The sequence below is a fragment of the Anser brachyrhynchus genome (genome assembly GCF_964034855.1).
Source record: "Anser brachyrhynchus genome assembly, chromosome: 29".
NCBI classification, from domain to species: domain Eukaryota; kingdom Metazoa; phylum Chordata; class Aves; order Anseriformes; family Anatidae; genus Anser; species Anser brachyrhynchus.
In genome coordinates, this window is record NC_137722.1 from 136325 (window position 1) to 161564 (window position 25240).

The 25240-nt window shown below is 50.1% G+C and overlaps 2 protein-coding genes and 1 long non-coding RNA gene across 5 annotated transcripts in view; 2 read left to right on the plus strand and 1 right to left on the minus strand.

Moving 5' to 3' along the window:
- The window catches only part of LOC308184025, a 36575-nt gene extending 20704 nt beyond the window's left edge, over positions 1-15871 (minus strand). For 2 of the 3 annotated variants that reach the window (XR_013942552.1, XR_013942553.1), the window contains exon 1: positions 14286-15871. This is a non-coding gene — a long non-coding RNA (uncharacterized lncRNA). Of the gene's footprint in view, positions 1-7899; positions 8038-9598; positions 9623-14285 lie in introns of those variants that run through there. The other variant, XR_013942554.1, reaches the window with a different exon arrangement.
- LOC308184021 (keratin, type II cytoskeletal cochleal-like) lies at positions 6-9620 on the plus strand. The gene is made up of 9 exons (XM_080570697.1): positions 6-4132; positions 4943-5163; positions 5654-5714; positions 6060-6155; positions 6273-6437; positions 6568-6693; positions 7007-7227; positions 7348-7382; positions 7627-9620. The coding sequence occupies exons 1-9, from the start codon at positions 3485-3487 to the stop codon at positions 8145-8147; spliced, it is 2094 nt and encodes a 697-aa protein (XP_080426823.1). The 5' UTR covers positions 6-3484; the 3' UTR covers positions 8148-9620.
- LOC308183999 (keratin, type II cytoskeletal cochleal-like) lies at positions 12640-19730 on the plus strand. Its single transcript, XM_080570656.1, has 9 exons — positions 12640-13345; positions 13930-14144; positions 15879-15939; positions 16467-16562; positions 16857-17021; positions 17459-17584; positions 18009-18229; positions 18587-18621; positions 18747-19730. The coding sequence occupies exons 1-9, from the start codon at positions 12761-12763 to the stop codon at positions 19055-19057; spliced, it is 1815 nt and encodes a 604-aa protein (XP_080426782.1). The 5' UTR covers positions 12640-12760; the 3' UTR covers positions 19058-19730.
- The last annotated feature ends 5510 nt before the right edge of the window (positions 19731-25240 follow it).

A 25240-nucleotide genomic window follows, 5' to 3' on the forward strand; every position in this document is an offset into this window, starting at 1 on the left:
GAGGCAGAACAAAAAGCAGCCAGGCCCTCATTTAAAGCAATCAGTGAGAACGAGCTCAGATGGAAGCAAAAAAAACCAAACCAAACCAAAACAAAAAACCCTCTCGCAAGAGTAGGTTAATTTTCAAATGAAACAAAACTCTGCCTTTCCAAAATACAGCACCAGGCCCTCTCTCCTCGAACACCCACCTTCTCGCAAACACCCAAGCCTACACAAACATCAGGGCCATGGGCTGTAGACAGGTGTCACCCACTGACACCAAGGAGGGCAGAGCCCTCGCCCACCCTTAGGTGAGGTCAGGTTGCCCCACCCTTCTTCTGCATGAGGGTCCACAGTTTCCAAGGTGTGGGGACCCACAGGAAGGTCTCCGCATCACGGCTGAAAAGGGTTCACTGTGGTGGCTCTCACCACAGCTGGATGCACAGCTGCATACCAAGAAAACCATCCGTCCCCGACGGCTGCTTCCCTCCCACAGCTCACCCGGGCACCACCAAAAGCCTCTGAGACATCTTCGCTCTGAATTGCCCTTTGGAGAAATCTGTCTCTCCTCTCCCAGTCTCGAAGCAGTGCAGGGTGTGGGCAGGTTAATTTACCCCCTGAAACATGGACTGAGGAGTGGGTGTTGCAATTTATTTCCCGACTTCCCGCTCCGCTTCCTAGACTTCGCAGCTGACTCACAGCTCGTCTGCCCCATCCGACCACGTCTCGCTCCCTGATGGAGGAGCTCAGCCATCCTGCTGGGCTCAGCCTGCCCATGCCAGCACGAAGGGGATGCACCCACCGCCGGTTCCTACCAGCTGAGCATCCACCCCAGCTGCTCTCGTGGTGGGTTTGGGCTCCCTGCATCTGCAGGACTTTTCGGACAGAAAGCACAAAGCTTTATGGGGTGTGGTCTCCTTGGAGCAGATTGCTAATTATGTTTTAACAAACAACATGGCTTAGCAGCACTGTCTGGGTTGGTGGGTGGTGAAATCCAAATAGATCATCCCTTGCCGAGAAGGCAAAACCCACCCACCTAACAAGGATGTCTTCCGAAACGGTTATCTTCAGCTTTTCTCTCTCATTATATATGACTCGGACCTCATCTCATTTGTATGTAAATAACAAGCTGAAACACCCACCAAGAAGCTGCTGGTGCCCTAACAGCTCATAACTTAATCTGATCACCTCCCTGCAAAACAGTGAGTGCACACCAATAACCAGATGGCTCCCCAGGGTACCAAAGTGGCCCAGCAGCTCTTGCATTTCTGGGAGAATACCTTTAATCGTCCCTGCCTTTCTCAACCTCCCAGAATTGCAAAACTCATGATTTTTGCCACCTGCCTGGAGACATTCAAGTAGAACAGGTTGTTTTGGAGAAAAAAAAAGGCCAGCAGTCCAGATTGAGGACATTTTGGGGGTGGTTGGGGCTAAATCCGGCTCAGTGTCATTTGGGACGTGCACCTCTGCTGTTTGGTGGAGACTCGCAGAGCTGATCCAAATGGACAGATGTGAAAAGCCACATCTGTCCCTGGGTACAGAGCCCACAAACGCCAGCTCCTGCACACAATAAACAAGCCCAGTAAAGAACTGGTGCATCTCCCCCAGCCTCGCATACCTTGTGGACAGCAGGCTGAAGGAAGACAAGTGTGGGAGCCTAAAATGACAATTCCCTCTTTCTTCTGGCAGCCCCACCCTTAATGCCATTATATTCATTCACCTCTAATATCTGATCAGAACCCGTTTGTCAGCTTCAGGACAATCTGCCCTTACTGGGGTCAAGAAAGCATGAAGACAATCTCATTTTCCCATCGCACCCGGGCTTTGAATTTTATGCAAATAATGAAGATGTTCACGAATTTCAGTTAACATCCCAGGCAGCTTCAGCCCAACATTTTTCCAGAGAGAAGCGAGATGATGTGCACCAACCAGGAATTTCACACTGCAATGGGAAATTCAGTTTGAGTGACCCAACTCTCCTGGTTTGAGCCTGACTGGCAGCATTTCTCCAGGGATCATCAGACATTTGATCTTCTGTAGTCGGTAGGACACGAAGCACCTGCTTAATTTTTCTTCCAGAGATGCCAGTGGGACTTTAGCTCATACTTAATGGTTTTGTGCCACAGAGGCACATGAGTATATTTCAAAGGGCATGCGGAGTCCTGTCCTGCAAACATGGAGACAGATGTTTAAGTCCCAGTCATGCGCACAGCACGGGCAATGCCAGCAGGAGAACAATGTGCTGAAAACAAACAGAATTCTTAAACACGAAGAATAAAATACTGTAAACATTGCAGTTCCACACAGACTGAGAGGCCAGAAAATGCCACCACACCCTATTGACTTTGCTCTTTTTCCCAAGGATTTCAGGAAGTAAAATCAACAGAATTTGTGGGAGTATTTTTCATGCTGGTTAAATCTTTGCTTTTAGCTGCATTTTGAATAGAAAGGTTCAAAGATTTCAAAAAGAAATCGCACCTGTAAAGAGCTAGAAATTCAAGACTGATTGCACCCTAATGTTAAACATGCAAATAATACAATTCCACAAAGCTGGGCAAAATATTTTTTTCAGAAAATCTGCCTCTTTCATTGAAATGTTTTTTAGATCAAGATGGAAATATATCAGCCACATCATCAGATGACTGGAGGCAGTGCAAGGGCCGCCTCTGGGTGGGATGCAGTTGTCCTCTGGAGATGCCAATATGTCTAGAAAGGCAGCCTAGAAAACCTGCCATAGACTAAACACCTAATATTAAATAGTCAAAATTCGAGATGACACCTAAATATAGTGTCTCAGAGGCAAATCATGGATCAGGGCCTCTCTGTGATTGGTACTGAGTCAGCTCAAAAGATGGTCTCTGCCCAACAAGTGTGAACAGTCAAGGGCAACTGGATAAATCAGAGCCCTGAACAAGATGTCAGGCTTCATGAACATCACACCTGCACTTTGCCTTTGGGCAAAGAAATGAAATATTTTTCATTCAGATGAAATCTCTTTGTTCAGTTTTAGCTATTTTAGTTTTACTATGTTTCATTCAAGTTACTTCAGAGGAGCCTGCACTAAGCTCCACGCTGATCTACTACATCTTGTAAGTAGGGTAGGAGTATCAGGGTAGCTATTTTTCACCCTTTTTTGTTTCATTTATTTTGCTTTGCAGAAAGGAAATTAAATAATGCACCTCTGCAAGCACACAGCAGCTTTGCACTAGGGCTGAGCAATTCCTGCCAGAAATCACAGTTAGATAACTCTTCTAGCTGAGCAGATTCAGGCTGGCTCCAAGAGGTGTGTTTGAGTGCAATCACCGTTTAACAAGTTTCAAGAAGACAGCTGGCTGCTTGGCACGTCAAAACCATGAAGGCACTAAATTGATCTCTGGACTTCCATGCAACCAAGCCCAGATCCCCAGAGGGATAAAAAGGGCATCCCGCACCCCCTTCCATCAGAGAGCTGCACTCTCCCAGCTTGCTGCTTTGTGCCTGTGCCGGGCCGTGATCTCCTGCTGCGATGAACCGGCAGACGTACAGCATGAGAGCCGGCGGTGGAGGCAGATCTTACAGCGCTGCCTCAGCTGTCATTCCCAGTGGCAACAGGGCTGGCTTCAGTTCGATGTCTGTCGCACGATCTGGAGGAGGTGGAGGAGGTTTTGGAAGGCTCATTGGAGGAGGTGGTGGTGGCGGTGGGTTCGGCAGCAGGAGCCTCTACAACCTTGGTGGTACCAAGAGGATATCCATCGGGGTTGGAAGCAGCTACAGGACTGTTTTCGGGGGTGGAGCCGGTGGTGGCGGTGGACTTGGTGGCGGCGGAGCTGGTGGTGGTTTTGGACTTGGTCTCGGTGGTGGAGGTGGTGGATATAGCTTGGGTGGAGGTGCTGGTGGGCTTGGCTTTGGTGGGGGACAGGGAGGTGGTGGAGGGTTTGGCTTTGGTGGAGCAGGGGGCCTGGGAGGACTTGGCGGAGGGCTGGGTGGCGGCAGGAGTCCGGCAGGATTTGGTGGTGGCCCACCGGGAGTCGGTACCATCCAAGAAGTGACAGTCAACCAGAGTCTCCTGGCACCCCTGAACCTGGAGATTGATCCGAACATCCAGCAGGTGCGGAAAGACGAGAAGGAGCAAATCAAGACCCTCAACAACAAATTTGCTTCTTTCATTGACAAGGTGAGATTTCATCAAGCACCGCGGACCTGTGCTAGGGAGCAAGACAGTCTTGTATCTACAAAAATATAGCTTCAGAAATCTTCAGTCTAGTGCATATTTCCTATCTGCATGTTTTTAATAAAGTAATCAAAAAAGAACCTACTTCTAAACAGTTACAAGGCAGAAAGCTAGACATTGAAAACTAGTAACGAGGATTCAGGTTTTGTGCCTGAGAAATAAGATATATTATCTCAAATTAGAGTAAGCCAGTTGCTTAAGCTAGCTGTCTTTGCGAGGTATCACAGCAGAGGTGCTGCCTCTTTTGTCCAGCTTTATTGTCTGAAAGCTAAGGTCCTTCTTATATAGACTCAACATAAGTCCTTTCTCAGCTTTTCTTTCTCTAAATACCTTATATGTAGTACACATGAGCAAGAGAAAAGGCAATTAAGTACCTGTCTTTTAACCTGTAGTACTCAGATATTAGCATTAATTAAGGAAGATAAATATCACTTGCGAAGAAGGAAAAAAACGAAGGATGTTAAAGAAAGCAAGTGACAAAAGAGCTGAACCCACATTTTCTAATGATTACTCATTGGCTTCCTGAATTAAATTGTCTCTAATTAGAATTGTCCACCAGTGGCAAATTTGCTTAGCTACTGAATGGGCAAACATAGCGCTGGATAATCTGGATGATATTCACAGCTGGATTTAACACTCCTGGTTTGGGATTCACTTGGTTTGTGCTATTCATCAGTCCCAGTTACTGTCCCTTGGCCATCAGCACACTCACAGGCTTCTTATGCTAACCTTCTTCTGCTTCCCAATGCTCAGGTCCGCTTCCTGGAGCAGCAGAACAAGGTGCTTGAGACCAAATGGACCCTCCTGCAGGACCAGGGTCAAAAAACCAGTGCAGGCAAAAACAACCTGGACCCACTCTTCGAGGCTTACATCAACAACCTGAAAAAGCAGCTGGCCAACCTGCTCAACGAGAGAGGACGCATGGATGGGGAGCTGAAGAACATGCAAGACCTTGTTGAGGATTTCAAGAACAAGTGAGTGCCTGTTCAGTGGCACATCCAGGCAGCCTGGGGTGAAATGGGATGCAAATGGTTCAGTTTAGCATTAGGCAGTAGGATTCGTCTCACTTAAACCTAGCTTTCTCAAGGACAAACACCTAGCCTGAGATATTCATCAAACTTTCTATGAGAAAGGGAAAAAAAGGATCTCCAGTCTGTGCTCTAGTCCATAACACGGCACCTGATGAATCTCCCTCTAATAAACAGCTCTCATGAGGGACCTCTCCCTGCAAAGCCCCTGCCTTCTGGCACAACAGGAGAAAAATGGTCCATCAATTTTTTCCAATCAGAAAATGCAGGCTCAGCCAGGACATGACAACTTGTGATGAGACTTGCAAAGGAAAATCCTCTGTAACTGCTTTACTTAAAATGTCACACCCAGCCCAAATAATCTTGCAGTCCTCCCTGTACAACTTTTCTGTTTATTGAGACATGATCCAGCACACCTTTCCCTTTACCCCTCTAGATATGAAGAGGAAATCAACCGACGCACAGCAGCAGAGAATGAATTTGTGGTGCTGAAGAAGGTGGGTGAGACAGGAGTTCTAACGGATGCTGAGCATTGCGTAGGCTGGGAGAGCTCTAAAGGGTGGGAGATCTCATGAAGCTGCATCCTTGTCCTTTAAAAGCTGACAGTTGGGTTATGGTTTTGGGGGAAAGGAATGAAGGGGGTTGAAAGAGGATGGAAGTAAATTCTTGTCCCACAACATACACACAGTCGCCTGGGCTGAACAGACCACATAGAAATAAAGATGCTTGGCAGTGCCAGGAATCCCAGGTCCCAAGCCCATCTCTGGGCTTGGTCAGTCCTTGGCTGAGCTAAAGAAGAGGTACCAGGTGCTGCAGATGGGCCCATAGTTGTTCTTTTCCAGGATGTGGATGCTGCTTACATGAATAAGGTGGAGCTGGAGGCCAAGGTGGATGCGCTGACCGATGAACTCAACTTCCTTCGAGCCCTCTATGATGCGGTACAAACACCCCCCTCCCCTGATTTCTGTCCTGCTGCCACCCTGGGCAGTGACTGCCATTCCGTGGCATGTGAAGAGGTAAGTACAGCTGCCACGGGACCATGTGCTTCCCCACAGGAGCTGGCTCAGCTCAGCGCACAAGTGTCCGACACCGCTGTCATTCTGTCAATGGACAACAACCGGGACCTGGACCTCAGCAGCATCATAGCCGAAGTCAAATCTCAGTACGAAGACATTGCCAACAGGAGCCGGGCTGAGGCAGAGGCTTGGTACCAAACCAAGGTGAGCAGAACCATGGATGCCGTGGATGTATTTCTGGGAAAAGTCACTGCTGTCCCTGTGTGAGGCTGTTTAAGCCACCTCTTGCCCACTTGGAGGGCTCAGACTATTCACTCTTCCTCCTGAACCTCAGTATGAAGAGCTGCAGGCCACAGCTGGGAAGCATGGGGATGATCTGCGCAACACGAAGGGGGAAATCTCTGAGCTCAACCGGCTCATCCAGAGGATCCGGGCAGAGATAGAGAACACGAGGAACCAGGTAGGAATGGCAAAAGATGCCCATGGAGCCCTGTTCTGTGATCCCTTAGCAGCTCTCTGCTGTCTGCCACCATGCTGCTGATTGGAGAGACATCAGCAACTGCAGAGCATGAGGTACCGGAAAGGGTACTGCACCACACACAAAATCATCCTTGTAGGCTGGCATTTCAACTCCAGCAATGTTAAATATGGTAGAATGACCTCAGTCTTAACCATTGCTCATAAACACCCTGGCCAGAACGGTTTTCTTCCTTGGCTGAGTCTTACCCAAAGAGACAAGCAGCACTCAGGAGTTCCAATCCCTCCCCTTGCAGTGTGCCACGCTGCAAACGGCCATCGGAGACTCTGAGGAGCGTGGGGAGCTGGCCCTCAAGGATGCCAAGGCAAAGATAACAGAGCTGGAAGATGCCCTACAGAAAGCCAAAGCCGACATGGCCCGGCAGCTGCGCGAGTACCAGGAGCTGATGAACGTCAAGCTGGCCCTGGACATCGAGATCGCGACCTACAGGAAGCTGCTGGAGGGCGAGGAGAGCAGGTGGGAACAAAATCCCTGCAGAAGGAATAGTGAATGTCACTGTTCCCCTGCCAGCAGGTTGGTTCCCCCACCTGCTTCTGTACTTTGTCTCTGACCTCCCCTTTGTCTGCCCTCCAACAGGCTGAGCGGCGAGGGACTCAACCCCATCAGCTACTGTAAGTATCACTGTGCTCATTTTCCCTTGGGGCCACTGGGAGCAGAACATTTGAGCAACCCTGGGAAAAGGGAGGTTTTACCCAATTGCTCCATGTAAGACATTCAGAGCCTACCAGAACCATTAGCGTGTGGGGACAGAAGTTGGGTTCAAGTCCCATGGGTCCAAGTCCCAATGATGGTGCTTCCTGCAACTGGGGGGTTGCCAGAGCAGATGTTCAACCCTCTGGTTGTATTTTCCTGCAGCGGTGATCAGCTCCAGCTCTGGACCAGCTGGTGGAGGTGGCCTGGGAGGAGGATTTGGTGGACTGAGCCTAAGTGGAGGAGGCGGCGGAAGCGGTTTTGGTCTTGGAGGAGGCGGTGGAAGCGGTTTTGGTCTTGGAGGAGGTGGTGGAAGTGGTTTTGGTCTTGGAGGAGGTGGTGGAAGCAGCTTTGGCCTTGGAGGAGGTGGTGGAAGCAGTTTTGGTCTTGGAGGAGGCAGTGGCCGTGGAGGCTACAGCTTTGGAAATGGAGGAGGACTTGGACTCGGCGGTGGTGGTGGTCTCGGAGGTGGATTTGGAGGAGGCAGCAGTCTCGGCATCTCTAGCGGTCTTGGCTACGGAGGAGGTGGTAGCGGCGGCAGCAGTGGGCTGAGCACTGGAGGGGGGAATTTCAGCTCTGGAAGTGCAAAAGGCACCAACCCAGGTGTGAAAATCGTCTCCAAAACCTCCTCCAGCAAAAAGAGCATAAAAAGCCAAAGCCTGAAGAATGCTATGCAGCCTGAGTAAAACCAACACCGGACCCTCCCTGAAACCATCGCTTCTGCCTTGCTCCCGCATCGCCCCTGCACACCACCACCCCTCCATCTGCTCTGCCCTGGCTCCTCGCACCATAGTTCTTAAGCATTTGGGTCCCACCTCAAGAAAAACAGCGGAGCACGAGCTAACCAGATCTCTCAAAATACCTGGAACAGGTTTAAAAGACAAACACGGGTCTAAGTGATTTTCTGAATTGGGAATTGTCTTTTGGGGGTTTGGTTTGTTTTTTAATGAGTCTGAGCAGTTTGTAATTGCAGCTAGTTGACAGCCATCAGCCAACACAGATCAAAAAGCGGTGCAGATGCAATAACTGGGGTTTTTAGCTTGGTTTTGCATTCACGGTTCTGGCCTGCAGAAGACCGGGGACAGGCTGGGACCTTGGCTTCAATCCAGCCTGCTTTGCCCTCCCTGCTGGGATGAACCAAACTCACCCCTTCAAGTTAAGCAACTTGTTTTCATACACACGTGAGGGATTTTTTTTCTGCTATGTAGAAATACCCAGGAGGTTGCTGAAAGATCCCAGGCAGTGATTTGCAAGCTCGTTGCCCCTCTTAAAATATCTCTTATTATGGGAGCACAGAGCCAATTAGGAGTGATTTCTGAGTCACTGCAAAACCAGCCTGAAGGGCCACGTCCATGCTGCTCCTTGGGGTATTTCGGCTGTTCACCGTGTGTGGGTTTCTCTGCCAAAAGAGATGCATTTGGGAAACCAAAAAGTGAAGTCAGGTCTCAGCCCATGCCATGGGAAACATGGCAATTGGGAGCAGGCGCCCAAAGGGACACCAGTGCCCCCCTTCTGATAGAATTTGCCCCTCTAGGACTCCACTCTTGTCTTTTTTTATTTTTGTGAAAATACCATTAAAAAGAAAATTGCAGCTTTTTATACTTCAGTGATAGCGAAATGATGCTGTGTTTTCCTTCCCTTCTCTTTTGGGAACATGTCCAATAAAACTGGATTGTAATTTATTTGTTCCTACATGTTTTTGCTCTAAACCAGCAGCATGAAATACTTCCAACCTTCAGCGGGGTGAATGGGAGGAGGCTTTCGTTTCACTTTTGGGGAAAAAGTTTCAAAATTCTGATTAAAATAAATACTGAAAAGCTTGAAATGAGGTGCATGCTGTCACGAAACAAACTGAAGAACGTGGAAAAAGAGAAGGAGGGGGGTGGTTTATCCATCAAGCAACAAAAAAATTAGTCACCATTCATTTCTTAGCCCATTACTGTTGTTAATCCAAAAGCCTTTCTTTTTGGCAGGGAGGTTTTTGCACGGCTCTACTAGCTCAGACAGAAAAAAAAAAAAAAGCATTCAATTTTTGCTTTCTCAAAAGACACAGCAAAACCTAGCATCTGGGGGAGGAATTTATCGGGACAATCTAGAGTGAGGATGGGTTTCGGTGAGCTGGAACAGAGCAACTTACCACATGATGCAGGTGTTTTGGTCACTGCAAAAGGAGAAAAAAAAGAAAAGGGAAAAAAAAGAAAACCTCAGACAAACACTCATGCCTTATTGCATTTCAAAGAGTCAGACGCTTTGCTTTCCCCTGACCTCTCAACATCCCAGCTTTTCATAACCCTGCACAGCAAATGGGCAGGAGCGAGTGAGCACACACCAGCCCCGCGGGTTTGCAGCAGACGCTCACAAGCTCCCCAGCAAAACCTCGCTGAAACCCAGACGCACTCAAACACAGAAGCATCCAGTTTCCCTTCACTCAGAAAATCAAGGGAGCCGCAGTAAAAGAGACCAAAGTCTGGGGACAAAACTCCTCAGCCCCTGCTGCCACAGAGGATGCTAATTTTTGGACAGATTGGTCAGAAATTAGCAAAGGTTAAAAATAAACTGTGAGTCATCTTGATTTCTGTACTTGCCTGTGCTAATGCTGACTTACACAGCGCGGCATGAATCAATGCAGCTAAAGACAACCTAACCTTAACTAACCCTACCACTTCTGAATGTCTTTCTTCCCAGTTTGGGGTGGAAAAAAAAAAAGCAAATAACAGCCCAAAAGAGAGGCGGTGATGCTGAAAGGCAGCCAGACTCCTGCAAACATCTCAAACCTCTCAGCTGGCCCCGTTCCCCGTCCCCAGGACATGATTCCTCCAGAAGTGCCCTCCCCCAGCAGGCAACCCCTGCACAAATCCTGCCTCCCAAACTGGCACCCGCTGTGCGAGCAGCCTTCCCTTCCGAGGGGGCAAATTCGAGGAGGACAGTGCATGTGAGTGACAAAACCACGCAAGGGAATTTTGTGGGACTGAGAGATACTGCAAGAATTTTCCGTGTTTTTTTTTTTTTTTGTGCCTAAACCATCATTTGCTTTGCCCTTTGTAATATTCCACTTAATTACCGTAGTCTGCAGCAACAGGCTTTCCTAGAAGAGCTGGGGAGGTAATGACTACCTTAAACATGAATCCTTTCTCTTTTCTTTAATTAAAGCATTTGCAGCCTGTGCTCTGGTTCCCAGGTGTGACTTTGCATAGCTCTTTGGAAGTCAAAGGCAGGCTCCCGGCCACTGCTGCCTGGCCCCCTTCCACCATATCCAGCTCACATGTGCCAACTCCCATCTGCAGGCTTAGGAAACCAAATCTCTGTACATCTGCCACGTTTCCAACACAATTTATTTAGTTTCAATACCAGTATAAGCCTGGTAACATTCCTGGGATTGCTGCTGATCCAAACCAGCAGCAGTTACTGGAGTTACTTGCAGCACCCATGAAATCAGGGCCCAGGGCTGGCTACAGCAGCTTCAGGATGTGCGAGTGTGAGCGCAGTTTTCCTGGGAATTTTGGCATTTCCAGCACATTGCACAGCACCCGGCGGGTTCCTGGTCTCCACTCCCGAGGCGAGAGCACCCCCTTGCTACCGCCCGGCTTGCTCCCGTGCAGCACGCCCGGTGATCGGCTCCCCGATAGCTCGCCCGAACGCGCTTCGGGTGCTCGTGACTCACGCTATTGGCAATAGGCGGTGACAGGAGCGCTTGCAGGAGATGATAGTTGTGAGCGCCGGCTTTTATGATTGCAATAAGGAAAACAAATAAAAAATCCCTCCTGCTCAGGTTCTTTCAAGTTCCCAGACAGAGAAAACGGCAGTTGGAAGCACATCAACAGAAACAAGCTATGAGATGCTGCAGATACCCTTAAGCAACTCATTTTGGATTAAGTTCCCGTACTTATTGCTCACGTAGCCAATTTCAAAAAATCTTTTTGATTCAGTTTTATCTCTCCACTGTGCACTATTAGTTCATCTGACACACAACCCGATGGAGGTCGGTGGCCCTCGCAGCACAAGGATGTGGCTGGGCTGAGTTCACTTTGCAGACTTGCTTTGGGTGGGAAGGAGGGGACATCTCTTGTAACCGACATCCAGCTCTTCGTGGGCATGAGGGAAGAGGTCCTGGCTTTCCTGTCATTGCACCATCCCAAAACACGACCCAGCCCCATCGCAGCTCCTGGGTTCACCTGAGAGCTCAAGATCAAGGGGCCAAAGATGTTTTAGAAAATCATCCGACTGCATGATCTCAGCAGAGTGAAGGAGGGGTGGGAGGAAGCTGGAAGGAAAGTGGGTGAATTCCCCTACAGAGAACGTCTTGAGGAGCCAGCAGTGACGTGGAAACTGCTGGTTAGAGGGTAAATATGGGGGGGAGTGATAAAAATACCACTTCACAAAGAGCTTTTGAACCCTCAGCCTGACGAGAAGACTCAAAACAAATGCAACCCTTTCAATCATCTCTTTAATATCTATTTTAGAAGTGCCAGAGTACTATTTAACGCAGTTTCACATTATTTTGGAAGGGCGATTCCCTTGCTGTCTTTGAAAGCCACGATAAGTAATTTCTCAGTTCCTCCTGCAAAGAGGAGAGGCAACTTTTTGGTAAGATCCCAGAAAATACTACCAGGAGACAACTTCCACCCAGCTCCTCTCCACCAGCCTGCAACCCTTTAGAGCCCTTTTCCAAAAGAAATCAAAATAGCAGTGCTGAGAAGTAAAATCACCTCCAGCCTCAGCTTTCCCAAGCCAACAACAGGGCATGCACACCGCGACAGGGCAGTCTTGGAAAGATCAGCCCCTGTCTGTGCTGCCCTGTTCGCCGTGTGATGTGTTGAACCCTAAACTGCACCGCACCTTGCAAAGGCTTCAGCTCAAGGAAGCTCACTGCAATGGGTGAGCCCTGGCTGGCATAAGGAAAACTGGCTCCCAGGGTCTCGGGAGAATCATGTTGCGTCCTGCTCGTGAGCGCAAACCTCGGCGAGTCGTCCCATTCAATTCTCATTTCATGACTCAGAGCGCCAGGCTTTGGGGGTGGGGGGAGCTCCCTCACTCCGTTACTTTCTTGCCTGCAAACAATGCATTTTTCAGCGCCTCGCTGTAGCCTAGGTGTGTTTGACAAGGCAAGTTGCTGCAAGGCACGTCAAGTTCTGAATTCCCGTGCCAAGTTTTCCAAGCAGATAAAAGAGGAGGCTCCCGAGCTCCCCCATTACAGGGGTTTCTGTCTCCGTTGCCCTCTGCTCCTTTCCTGCTGCTCAGCTTTTATTCACCAGCTTTTTTTTCCCTCCTGCTCTTTGCATTTCCAATTGAACAAGCCACCATGAGTCGGATCTCTTACAGATCATCAACTGGAGGGGGCATGAGGGGCTTTAGCTCAGGCTCTGCTATCGTAGGAGGTGGCAGTGGTACCAGAAGCAGTTTTAGCTCCGTCTCTGTCTCCAGAGTTGGAGGAGGAAGAGCTGGAGGTGGAGGAGGCTTCGGAGCTGGTGGTGGCTTCGGCAGCAGAAGTCTCTATAACTTAGGTGGAAGTAAAAGAATTTCCTACAGCTCGGTCGGCGGAGGTCTACGGAGCGGAGCTGGTGGTGGATACGGCTTTGGTGGAGGAGCTGGCTTTGGTCTTGGCTATGGTGGTGGAGCAGGCGCTGGTTTTGGCTTAGGAGGAGCTGGTGGTGGTGGCGGCTATGGGATGGGTGGTGGATTTGGACTGGGAGGTCCTGGATTTGGTGGTCGAGGTGGCCCCGGGTTCCCTGTTTGCCCACCCGGTGGCATCCACGAAGTGACCGTCAACCAGAGCCTCCTGGCACCCCTCAAGCTGGATATTGACCCAGAAATCCAGAAGGTGCGAACACACGAGCGGGAGCAGATCAAGACCCTCAACAACAAATTTGCCTCCTTCATCGACAAGGTGAGAGTTCGGTCTTAAACACCAGCCCGTGCATATTCTCAGTTGCCTCGGGAAAGAAGAACAGGAAGAAACTTCTTTTGGAGTTGGGGGCTTGCCTGAACTAATCCCAGCCGACAAACAGCACAGGTTTGGCTGAAAACTAAGAATTGTCTTATGCTCTTTGCAAGGATGAGTTTTACAGCACCTCATTTTGCTAAATTGGAAATCCCCCCTTCCCCATAAAAAATTTACTGGGCACTGGATGGATCTTGCACTGGTTGTAAAATTGCAAAGCTCCACACCTCTCGATGGGATACTACCAGTTTAAACCAGTAAGGTGGGCTGAGCATCCAGTGGGGGGAGAAACAGCTAAAGCTGCAATTACAGGTGCTTGGCCTGCTTAACTGCTCTTGAAAATTCTCCCCAAGCATATCAGCTTCTTGTGCTACTTTGGAGAATTCGGTGCCCTAAATTCCTGCGGGAAGATCCTAATTCCAATCTCTTTGCCATCTCTTTCCGTGTTGAATGATCCCTCCTTTCCCTGGCAGGGGACTTTGTGCGCCGTTCGGATGGGTTTCAGCGCGTGCCTGCTTTTGTTTTCTCAGGTGCGATTTTTGGAGCAGCAGAACAAAGTGCTGGAGACCAAATGGAGCCTCCTGCAAGAGCAGGGCCACACAGTCACCAGGAAGTCCCTGGAGCCCCTTTTCGAAGCCTACATCAACAACCTCAGGCGGCAGCTAGACAGTCTTATGGGAGAGAGGGGACGGTTGGACTCTGAGCTGAGGAACATGCAGGACATGGTGGAAGACTTTAAGAACAAGTAAGAGATTGCGGTCTGTAGATTAATAGATGTGAAAATCAGGGCAGGCGGTTCGTGCTCCCTGGCGCTTGCCTTGCATTTGCACTGGGCTCCTCTTCCCAGCAAAATGAACATACAAAACCGAAATTTGGTCGCAGTTACCTCTAGCTATGTCGGTTGCATGCAGGCTCAGAATTTAGGACAGGATTCATTCACCCACAGAAGAAGCTCCATTGTATGGAGGTCCTGGTCAGATCCCTCGGGCTTCCCAAAACAATACCTGAAAATAGCAAAATGTGTAGCTCATGAGTATGAATGACATGCAAAAGGGGATGAAACATAGCCATAAACAGCCAGCTCCAAAAATCCCCAATTTTCTCTTTTTGCAAAGGAAGTTCCTAGCTTCCAGAGGGGCCCAGGCAACCCGCATGTGCTCGGCCTCGCTCACCTCTGATCACGTGGAAGATGCTCAGCTCTTTTTTTTTGCCCATTGCCTCAGCTCCCCCTCAAGTAAACCAGAGGAAAGAATTTTCCCGGGGTGGCAATTAGTCCCAGCCTGAGATAAGGCATCCAGCAGAGGCGGGATGAATCATTTTAAGGGCATGCCAGCCGGTGTCTGCTGACTATGAGGGACATTTAGGTGTTTTTTTTAGGTGAAGCAGTTCAATTTTCTTTGGCTGGAGTCTGGAGAGAACAATATCTTCCTTATGCAACCAGATGGCCAAGTGCAAACTTGAGAAAAACACCCTGGAGGACTGAGATATGTTTATGCTAGAGAGCTAAGCATGTGAATAGATTTTTGGGGTGGGGGGTATGTATCGGCATTTAGAGCTGACAGGATGGGCTGACATGAATTAGCTTCTGTTATGTTGTCCTTGGGTACATTTCAGGTCTCGGTATGCATTATAGGCTTTTAGAAACCCTGATTAGTCCAAAAATGACAAATTATATTGTCTGGATTTTGGAGCTACTACCTGGGCAAGAGAATGCATTTTGTTTCAAGTCTGGAGCTAGATCCCAGTCCATGGGCTCATGTTCACTTTGTCTCCTGTCCACCCGGAGATCCAGGTGCAGGGATATCTCTGCCAGTGGGAGTTAAAGGACTGGCATAAACCTGCCTTTCAAATCCAGGTCTTAGCCGCAACAGCCTCCACATTCTGTCTACTTTCTAGCTAAGCCCTGCCCTGATTATCTGATGAGAGGATGTTGCTCAGAGCCATAAAAAGTTCCCCAGAAACATAATCTGAGGCTTACTTAATGATCTGCTCTTGCACAACCATGGTTAAAGAATCACAGAACTTTTTTTTTTTTTTTAATTAAATGCTGCAGCAGGTTATTCAGAGCCATTAGCATTATTAAAATATCAAATATCAAACTATTACATTATTAGCTATTGCAGTCCAGGCTGAAAGCTTTTGCATAACTTTGCTTTGGTCAAAGGTCACCATGAATACTTGCTGCTGCTTCTTACTGCAAAGGGCTCTGATCCTGCTCACATCTACGCATGAGCTTGACTTTAAGGGCAGTGATTGGATTCTTTTAATTTTAGCTGGGACTACTCACACCACGGAGTCCCTGCAGGTTCAGAGTAAGTGACCATTTGCTCTGCATCTGCTCTGGACTGTAAACAGCTGGGAATAAGGAATATATCTGTGAGCCAGAATTAATGATTTAGGACTGGAGTGGTCCCACCCCTGCTTCTCTGCCTCGGCTCTTCATTTCCACCCAAACTCTCTCCCTTATTTATCCTTACAGATATGAAGATGAGATTAACCGCCGCACCGGTGCAGAGAACGAGTTCGTGGTTCTCAAGAAGGTGAGTGAAGTGGGAGCCGGGGGGAGGGCAATGAAATGAGCTCAGCACACAGAGCCAAAGCAAAGCTGATGGGAGCTGGGGGTCTTCCAACCCCACGGTTGGGTCAGGCATTAGGATATGGTGCTGGCACGGCTAGGACTAGGTACTGGGCTGGGTACTCCTCCATATACCCCTACAAATGGGCACAACCTGCTCCAAGCCAAGGGTGCAGCACCTTTTGGCACAGTCGGAGGAGCTGCCCTGCTTTCTGGAGGTAGCTCCTCCGGCTGCAGTGCCAAACTTCGGCTGCTTGCTGTTCAGTCCCACTCGAACTCCAGCCACATCCCCATGAGTCTGAGCTTTGCCCTCTGCCCAAAACCTCATTGTGGCTCATAACCAGTGTCTGGCATTATGTTAGAAAATGCCTTGATCATAGTGATCTAAAAACAAGCCTAAAGATTAACGAACCTGGAAGCAGAGAGAGGGTCCTCCTGGTGTCCTTTTGTTTTGAGGTTTCACCCAGAAGTCTTTGGTTTTCTTTTCTTTAGGATGTGGATGGAGCTTACATGAACAAGGTTGAGCTGCAGGCCAAAGCAGATGCACTGGCAGATGAAATTAACTTCCTGAGAGCTCTCTACGAAGCGGTAAGCGGTCAGCCCTCCCTACGATAACATCCTCCACAGCTCCACACCGTACAGTTTCCTGTGTCCCGGAGCTCCGTCCATCACACTTGATGCTGTACAGCAGTAAAAGAGGAAGCAGTCACCACCTTTTTGAAATTATAATGTAGGCATAAGATAGAAATGGTAGATAAGGAGAGGCAGAGTACAGAGAAATGCAAGAAAATGGCTTGGCAGAGAGGGCTCTGAAGCCATCTCGCATCGACATGGTTTCCACCCCTGAGACCAGACAACTCACTTTTTTTGCATCTTCTGCAGGAATTGTCCCAGATGCAGCAGCAAGTGTCCGACACCTCTGTGGTCCTGTCCATGGACAACAACCGCAACTTGGACCTCAACAGCATCATCGCAGAGGTCAAGGCGCAGTACGAGGACATCGCCAACCGGAGCCGGGCAGAGGCTGAGGCCTGGTACCAAAACAAGGTGGGTAAGCGGAATAACAGACTGATTTCTGTGCATGTTGCAATGGGCTCTTGCATACAGATTGCCGTTCTTTGCTTGTTAACTGCTACGCTGGATCCACCTTACTTTCCCTGCTGTGAAACCAGGGGACAAGATGCTTAAATGCTTTGATCCTGGGCTCACACCGAGTCACTGGTGGATCTGGCCTTAGATACAGAGCATTCCTCTTTTCCTTTCAGGTTCCTAATATTACGTGACAACCCGTAGCAATGCAATAGCTGACTTTGTGGTGTATTTTAGCAACTATGGGCTGAGCTGCTATTCCATGGGCAGGTTGCTCCAAGGGCTGTAGTCCCCCTAGATCTGCACTTCGTGCCCTGAAGGCCCCTCACCCTTCCCAGCCCCACTCAGCCTCCCCACGGCTCCTAACCAGCGCTCTCCTCCTTTCTGCATCTCAGTACGAGGAGCTTCAGGTCTCCGCCGGGCGACACGGTGACGACCTGCGTAACACCAAGATAGAAATTTCAGAGATCAACCGGATGGTCCAGAGGCTGCGGAATGAGATTGAGAGTGTGAAGAAGCAGGTATGGTGGGGATGCTCCTGCATGGTGGATGGCAGACTCCAGACATGGAAGGAGCCAGCTCCTGGCTTCACAGCAGGGCTGGAAGGCCAGGGGTCCCCCCTGCACTGAAGAGGGCAGGGCCATCTCTGTCTCTCCCTACTGGAGAAGGTCCCGTAATGTGAGGATGTGCTGTGATAGCTCCTTCCTTGCTGGGGAAGTGAGTTGTGAGCTTTCAGGTCACCCCATCAAAGCAAAGAGCTGCAGATGTTTCTCCTTTTTGTGGGAAACTGGACTATGGCTGCAGCTCCCCAGTGACACCTTTCTGACAGCCCCGAGGACTTCTCAGTGCCATGCTGGGAGTCACCGGCCGGTATCCACAATACCACAGCAATACTCAGCTTTGGGTAGGCCAAGATAAACCATTATTGGCTTCCCTTTCTTTTAGTGTGCCAGCCTCCAAGCAGCCATCGCCGAAGCGGAGGAGCGCGGGGAGATGGCCCTCAAGGATGCCAAAGCCAAACTGGCCGAGCTGGAGGATGCTCTGCAGAAAGCCAAGGCAGACCTGGCCCGGCAGCTGCGCGAGTACCAGGAGCTGATGAACGTCAAGCTGGCCCTGGACATCGAGATCGCGACCTACAGGAAGCTGCTGGAGGGCGAGGAGAGCAGGTGAGGACAAGCACGGGGTCCCATTGCGTGCTGCTCTTCAGAGTAGAGCGCGTTTCTTTGGGTCCAAAGACAGAGCTCACCCCAAGGGCCTGAAGCATCAAGAGACTTAAAAAGAGCGTAGAGAGAGGGGATATTTTAAAATGTGAGGTTTCTTGGAAAAGCTGGGTTTCTCCAGCTCTTGGCACCCGATGCACTAAGAAAAGCGAGCATTGTCACCTTTCACCTGTGATGCAGCCATACCCCACCAGAGGACCCTCTCTGCTGAAGGCCACAAAGTCTAATTTGCTGGTCCCAGTGGCCAGCGCTGTATCTTGCCTGTGCTTTCGCATTCTCACTTACGTCCCCCTTCCCCAACAGGCTTGCCGGAGAGGGAGTCGGAGCCGTGAGCGTCTGTGAGTACCTTCCCCCCTTCCAGCCCTGGTCACCCATTCCCCTGCCGTGGGGGCGATGGGCCAGGTACCCCCGCCTCGGGGACCTGCGGGTCCCTAAGGTGGGCACGCACCGTGTTCCCCTGCAGCTGTGGTGAGCAGCTCCAGCGGGATGGGCTACGGCGGCGGCGGCAGCTGCCTGGGCATGGGCGGAGGTCTCGGCATGGGCGGAGGTCTCGGCATGGGCGGAGGTCTCAGCATGGGAGGCGGCGGCGGCAGCTACAGCATGAGCAGCAGCGGCGGCGGCTTCGGAGGTGGAAGCGGAGGCTTCGGCGGGGGGCTCAGCTACGGCGGAGGCAGCAGCTTCAGCTCCAACAGCAGCCGAGGCGTCAGCTCCAGCACGGGAGGCAGCGTGCGGATCGTTTCCAAGACCACCACCAGCAAAAAGACCATCAGATAAGGATGGTGAGCCTGGCATTCTCCGTGCAGACGACGGTGTGTTTCCTGCCTTCTGAAAGCAAGTGCTGCCCTACAAATCAATGGTGTAAATAGCTGAGCTGAACCCTCTCCTCCCTCTGGCCTCATCCACTGGGGCAGTGGTGGGAGGCTAGGACCCCACTGCCAGAATATGAAGCACTTTTGGCTAAAGCATAGGTTGTAACAGGTCACCAACAGGGCTTTGGAGAGCCGTCACAGTCCCCAGCGGTGGCCCTCTTCCAGCACAGTCCTCATTATTCTCTTGTTCTCCCCACGGAGTCACAAATTTAAAGCAAAGTGGAAGCACTTTGCTGAATGGGGAAAGCCACGCTTGGCCACACGCATTCGTTTCATTCACCCTAAAACGACGGGACAGCCTTGTGAAACCACTGTCCTGGGTCTTCAGCAAGGAAAAGAGCTCCAAGATGTTCTAAAAGCCTCTGCCCGCAACACGTGTTACAACCTCCAAATGTTTCATCTGCAACTAAAGATTTTTCCAGCCCCTTCTGTTTTCTCAGGCACCTGTGGGAAAGGTTACTGCTTTCTGTGTATATGAATTGCCACACTGATTTCTAACTCCTTGTGCCCATGGCTATAGCCTCTTCGTTTCCTACCATACTGTATTGTCCAATAAAGAGCATCTGTCATTTTTAAAATTTGCTGCTTCATTCTATTCTCTGCTGGGAATTGGGTATTGATGCGTGCTGTGCCCCAGCTGCAGAAAGGACTCTCTGTAGGCACTTCATGAGAAAGGACCTTGAGGAGACTGAGCTCAGGTTTAGGACCCAGACTCCCACATGGCTCTGGGGAGGATGGAGAGGAGGGTGGGATGGATGGTCAGCCTGGCCACAGGTTCACACCGCAAACAGGAGCAAACCTCCAGAACTGCAGCAAGGACATGGCGAGAACAGCATCAAACGGGGGTGAGGGGTGGGAAGTTCTGCATTTGAGCCCCCAGGAGGGGAATGGAGCAGTCAGACATCACCATAACTGCGAAGGGAGGGAGGGCTGCACTAGCAAAGAGGGGCAGACACAGGGCGAAGCGCCCAATATCCCACCACGTGCAGTCTTTGGGCATCGAGGTTGCCTTTGCACCCATGAGCATCTTGCTAAATGTTCCTTTGCAAGAGCTGTTCCGGCGCCTCAGATTCGTTTTTGACTGAACCTGAGGTCTTCCAAGCTGCCTGTAGCACCCAGCTGCCCAATTCCCAGCCACCCCCCCCAGGAGGTTTCTGAGACCTGCTGGGACGAGGGTTTCAGCCAGGCTCCCGCGCTGTTCCTGGGCTCCCCCCTGTGGCTCCGAGGGCATCTCCTGGCTCTTGCTGCCTGCGAGGCTGCAAGGCCAGGCACCAGTCCGGGCAGCTGGGGAAGCACGGGGTGAGCTGGGAACCTAGCCCGAAAGGACCGAGGAGCTGGAGCATGAAGCGAGGGGAGCAAAGGAGGGGTCTGCAGCCCTTTGGGGATGTCGTGCCCAAAGGACGAGCATCCCACCTTGCTCCCTGGCTCCATCAACCCACCCCTCGTCCCCTGTAAAATCCAACCGGGGGTACCCCCAGGGAGGGAGAGGAGAAGGGGCAGCACTCATGGCTGCAAAGCAAAAACATCTCGTGCACAGTGTGCCGAAGCGCTCACCGCAGGGAAACACTTCCGAGCTCCTGAGCCCCCCCGGACCCCAGGCACCCACTGTGCCGCGCAGAGATGTCTGAGCACCAGACAAGCCAGCCTGGTGTCTCCAGCAGGTGGGGACCCAGAGCAAGAGAAAGGCAGGGAGCTGCCCTGCAAGGGCTGGAAGCTGTGACAGGTCCTACTATGGGGCTTGGGGCTCACACCCATGGGCATCCCCTCCAGGACACGGGAAGGGGAAACAGCACCTTTAGAAAGCTGGGGCAGCCCGTTTGCACCCGGGGAGGCTTTGTGGAAAGGTGGGTGGTTGGGCTTCATCCGTTTAACTGTCTGCATCAGTCTGCAAGCATCTGACCACGTTTCTTAGACTTAAGGAAATAGAGTGAAGCTGGCAAAGCAGTCTTCTTTGTAACAGGCAGGGCATCCCAACTGGGCTTTTATTATCAAACCACATATATATATAAGAATAATTGAAAATTTCAAAAAATTCTTTTGTGTTTTACAGAAGCATACATAACACTTTGCTGTGCCATCAGCTGCATCGACATGTAGGCAACAACCAACACCACACCTGAATCTTGGTTGTGAGCCACTCTGCCAAGCCCTTCCCCAACCCCACGGTACCTGGGCATCTCTGCAGCCTCCATCAGTCTGCTGCCGCAGGCTGTTATTGGCTCCTTCTCCTGCAATCTGAGCATTGAAGATGCTACCAAGAGGAAAAAAAAAAAAAAGCAGCAAGCAGCTATCAGTCACTCTTTTGTCTCCATGGGGTGGGTTTTGTAGCCCCCCCCCCCCCCCCCGCCTCGGCACTTCTCCAAGAAAGCAGATGCAAGAAGTCATCCAGTTGCCATCTTCTAGTTTGCAGAAACCTGGAGAACACACAAATTCAAGTTAGACTTGACAAGTAATTTGAGCTGGCAACTTAAATATTAGGGGAAAAAAATAAACTAACATCTAATTTTTCTTACGGGAACAATTCTGTTTGTGGAATGCTGAAATATCTCCCCTTAGCATTTCCCAAATGAAACACTGCAGCTTTTTGACTCAAACGGAGATTTTCCATCCAAAAAAATTATTTTTTTTTTAATTTGCAAATAGTTTACATGGTCTAGAAACAAAGTACAATGTGAAATGGCTGCAGGGAAGGTAACGCAGGATGCAGCAAAACCAGCAGCGGAGCAATATTCCCAGCTCCCATCTGCAAGGCATGTTCAGCCTGAGCGTCATTGTTTAACCAGGGCAGCGACATCCCGGCCGGAGGTTGGAGTCCGGCAGGTGAGCCGGGCTGCAGGCAATGCCACGCGCCGCAGGACAGCACCAGGGACCTCGGGGCTCACGCGCGGTGCAATGCGGCACTGCACCGTGAATAAACATAAGGCCCCAGCAACTTGGTGCACTGGGACTGGGTGCGCTTTCCAGGACATGTGAATAATGCTTGTTTATCTTACTGGGTCTGAGAATAGTGCTGTTTGTTTTAATTGGGAGAAATTAAACTTCACACGAGCGCTATGGCTCTCTGCAAGGAACCTTGAACCAGGAGCAGTCTCAGTGCAGGACAGAGCTGGGGGGTGTGCCACGTGCCTGCACAGAGCTGATCCGAAATAACGGGGCTTTCCAGCAGCAGTGCTTCAGTGCATGGGCTTCTTTATCAGGAGAAAATTTACACCCTAGGGCCACAAGAAAAGAGGAGATGTTACAATACTGCTGCGATAACCTCCAACACATGGAGCTTGGTGGAGATCAGAGCCCCAGCAGCCCTACTCAGGGATTAAAATTACTCAACAAGCGTTACAACACAGCTTGGGATGTTTAGGATTCTTCAGGTACCACCATGTAAGCACCAGTGTTGCATGCAGAGCAGGAGAAAGGAGGTATCAGCTAATACCAACCTAAGGTCAGAGGCTCTTTTAAGTGCAACAAAGCATGGGGTGAAACGAGACTTCCCTGGTCTGCATAAAGCATCTGGTAACAACAACAATAATGAAGGCAAAGTTATTCCAAAACCCTGGGCTGCATCGGAGTCTCTGCGCTAGCAGAGAAAACAATTATCTGGGGAAAGCAGGTCACACCTACACTTCAAAGTCATGCAGTAGTTACAGCTGACTGGCCTCCAGATACTGCCGGGAACAGGCTCAAAGGACTGCAACGCCCATCACGGGGCAACACCTATGGGAAAGCTTCTGAGGAGTTCATCCTAATTCATCCCTTGGGGAAATGAGATTCACGGACACTTGCCTCCCGCTCAGGAGCTCTTGGAGGTTCCCGTCCCCACAGAGCAGGGACCCTGCAAGTCGTGTGGTCCACCGTGGAAAAAGCTCAGGGCAACCAGTGGGACTTCATTAAGTCAGGATGATATAGTAAATTATGGTCAAAATGAATAGGGTTTGAATTTAGGTTAGCAGCCCAAGTTTAACCCAAAGGCTTTAATTTAAGCAATTAACGTAAATTACAGCCTTGACTTTACTGATAATTAAACTGAGATTAGGTAGCACAGGTGAACCAACACAAGTTAGTAAGACATGCTCTGATTTTATAAATGCGTGTGTTTTTGCAAAGAAGACACATGGAGGCATTCCGAAGGATTTATTTCAGCCTCGTCTGAGAAAGGGCATCCATCACCGGACCAAGGCTTCCAGGGTGGTTACTGGAGAGAGGCCGAGATGGACAGGAGCTGATGAAAAACTGCTGGAGATACCTGCTTCTTGCTGGCTGGGTACATGGAAAACAGTTCAAATTTCTCACTAGAGGGGCCTGAGTTGCATTTATTGCCCTGATGTAGCCAGAATGCACTTTTTTACCCTCAAAGGAGCATTATTACCTTGCTGTCAGCATGATGCCAGAACCAAACTCAGCCAAGACTTCACTCCCAGGTTTACAGCATGGCATAAAGAGATGTCCTGCCTCTGGGCTGGGGACTCGCACTGCTGCCTGACCCCTCTGCTCAGCCTGGGAGGAAGAAACAAGGAGGGGAAGGGATGGAAAAGGCTTTGGAGCCTGCTCAGCCTCGCAGCCTGCCTCCGCCACGTCATGGGGGCTCTCAGCCGGCAGGACCTGCCCAAACACAGCTCCCTTTGTTTGATTAGGAGGAAGAACTACAGAACAGCTTGAGTGAGAGCGAGCATTATGCTCTGGTGGAGGAGGAAAAGTCCATATCAGGGCAAGCTATCTTCATCGGAGCAGCAAATTCATTTACATGCCCGGAGCTGCAGTGTGCACGGGAGACACTCCCCCAGGAGCTACCTGGAAACCCAGTGTTTCATCAACAGAGAAGGGTGGGGGCCCCCTTGCCATCACCCCATACCCCAAACCTGTAGCTACAGCTCCTTGTGCTCACAGTTCTGCCTTTTGTAATTACCTCTCAAATTCCTTCCAGATGAGTGACAACCGCATCACCTCCACCCTAGTGCAAATGTGAAATGGAAAGAAATTAATTTCTTTTTATTTGGTTGGAGGAGCTGTATTATTACTATTATTAACAATGGACTCCAACGCAGTTGGAGTATTCTTTAGCCAAAAAAGACAAGTTTCATATGTAAAGGGAGCCTGAGGGGAAAAAGGAAAGTACTGACGCATCATGCTGTTAGTAACCAAGGGTGGGTTTCAGCCTGGCTAACTCTGCACACCCTGAGTCAGCCTCCTGGTCTCCCCACATGGTGCTGGGGAAGGTGGAAAGCCATCTCCAGGGGCCTCTCCTTCCATCCACCTTCGGATGGGAGAATCCACCATTTGGCAGTGATCTCCCCTGACTACACAAGAATAAAAAGAAAAGCTTTTAGATAGAGTTACATGGGATGGATAGCACCCCAGACAGCAATTCCCAAAGGAGTCTTAGCCATTTAAGGTCTCTGGCAACCTGTATCTGCCTTCAAGTATCTTGTGCCTCATATGAACCAAGCACACCATGGGGGATCAACCTCACGCTTGTACGTCATGACATTCACCAACTGGTGGGCAAAGCCCCAAGGCGGATCAATCATCCACAACCTTTAGGGTGTAGATTTGCTGCTCGCGATCCGTTTACTCCAGTTCCCATGTGTGCAAAGTGTGCCAACAGTCAGACCTAAGGAACAGACCCGCTGGGCAAAATTTACAAGATCGAGCTCTTGCTTACAATAAAAGCTCAGTCTTGCAATAGGCACCACAATAAAATAATTGCTGCTTCTTCCCCTCCACCATTTCAAAACACCAATGTAAATGCAAACTATTTTGAAGGCAAGTTGTTGTGGAAGCAACGGGGACCCAATGCACTCGTGGGGGTTTCCTTTGCCTTGCAAGGCGGGGGCGGCTCACAGCACACCCCCTGCTCGGCGATGATTCCTCAGCGTTACGTTATTCCTGCTCTGCAGCCAGCAGCTGCTCAGCCTCGCAGATGACACAAGAAGAAGCTGTTCGGGGGGATGTGGTTGCAAGTTCACTTTCTTGTATAAATAAATTACATATGAATCATCTTTTCCTGAACTACCTGAAACAAAGCGAAGGCCAGAAACACTCGCCGTGCCTCAGAATGAAGTTATTTTTCACATTTTCTCTTCAACTTGTTACT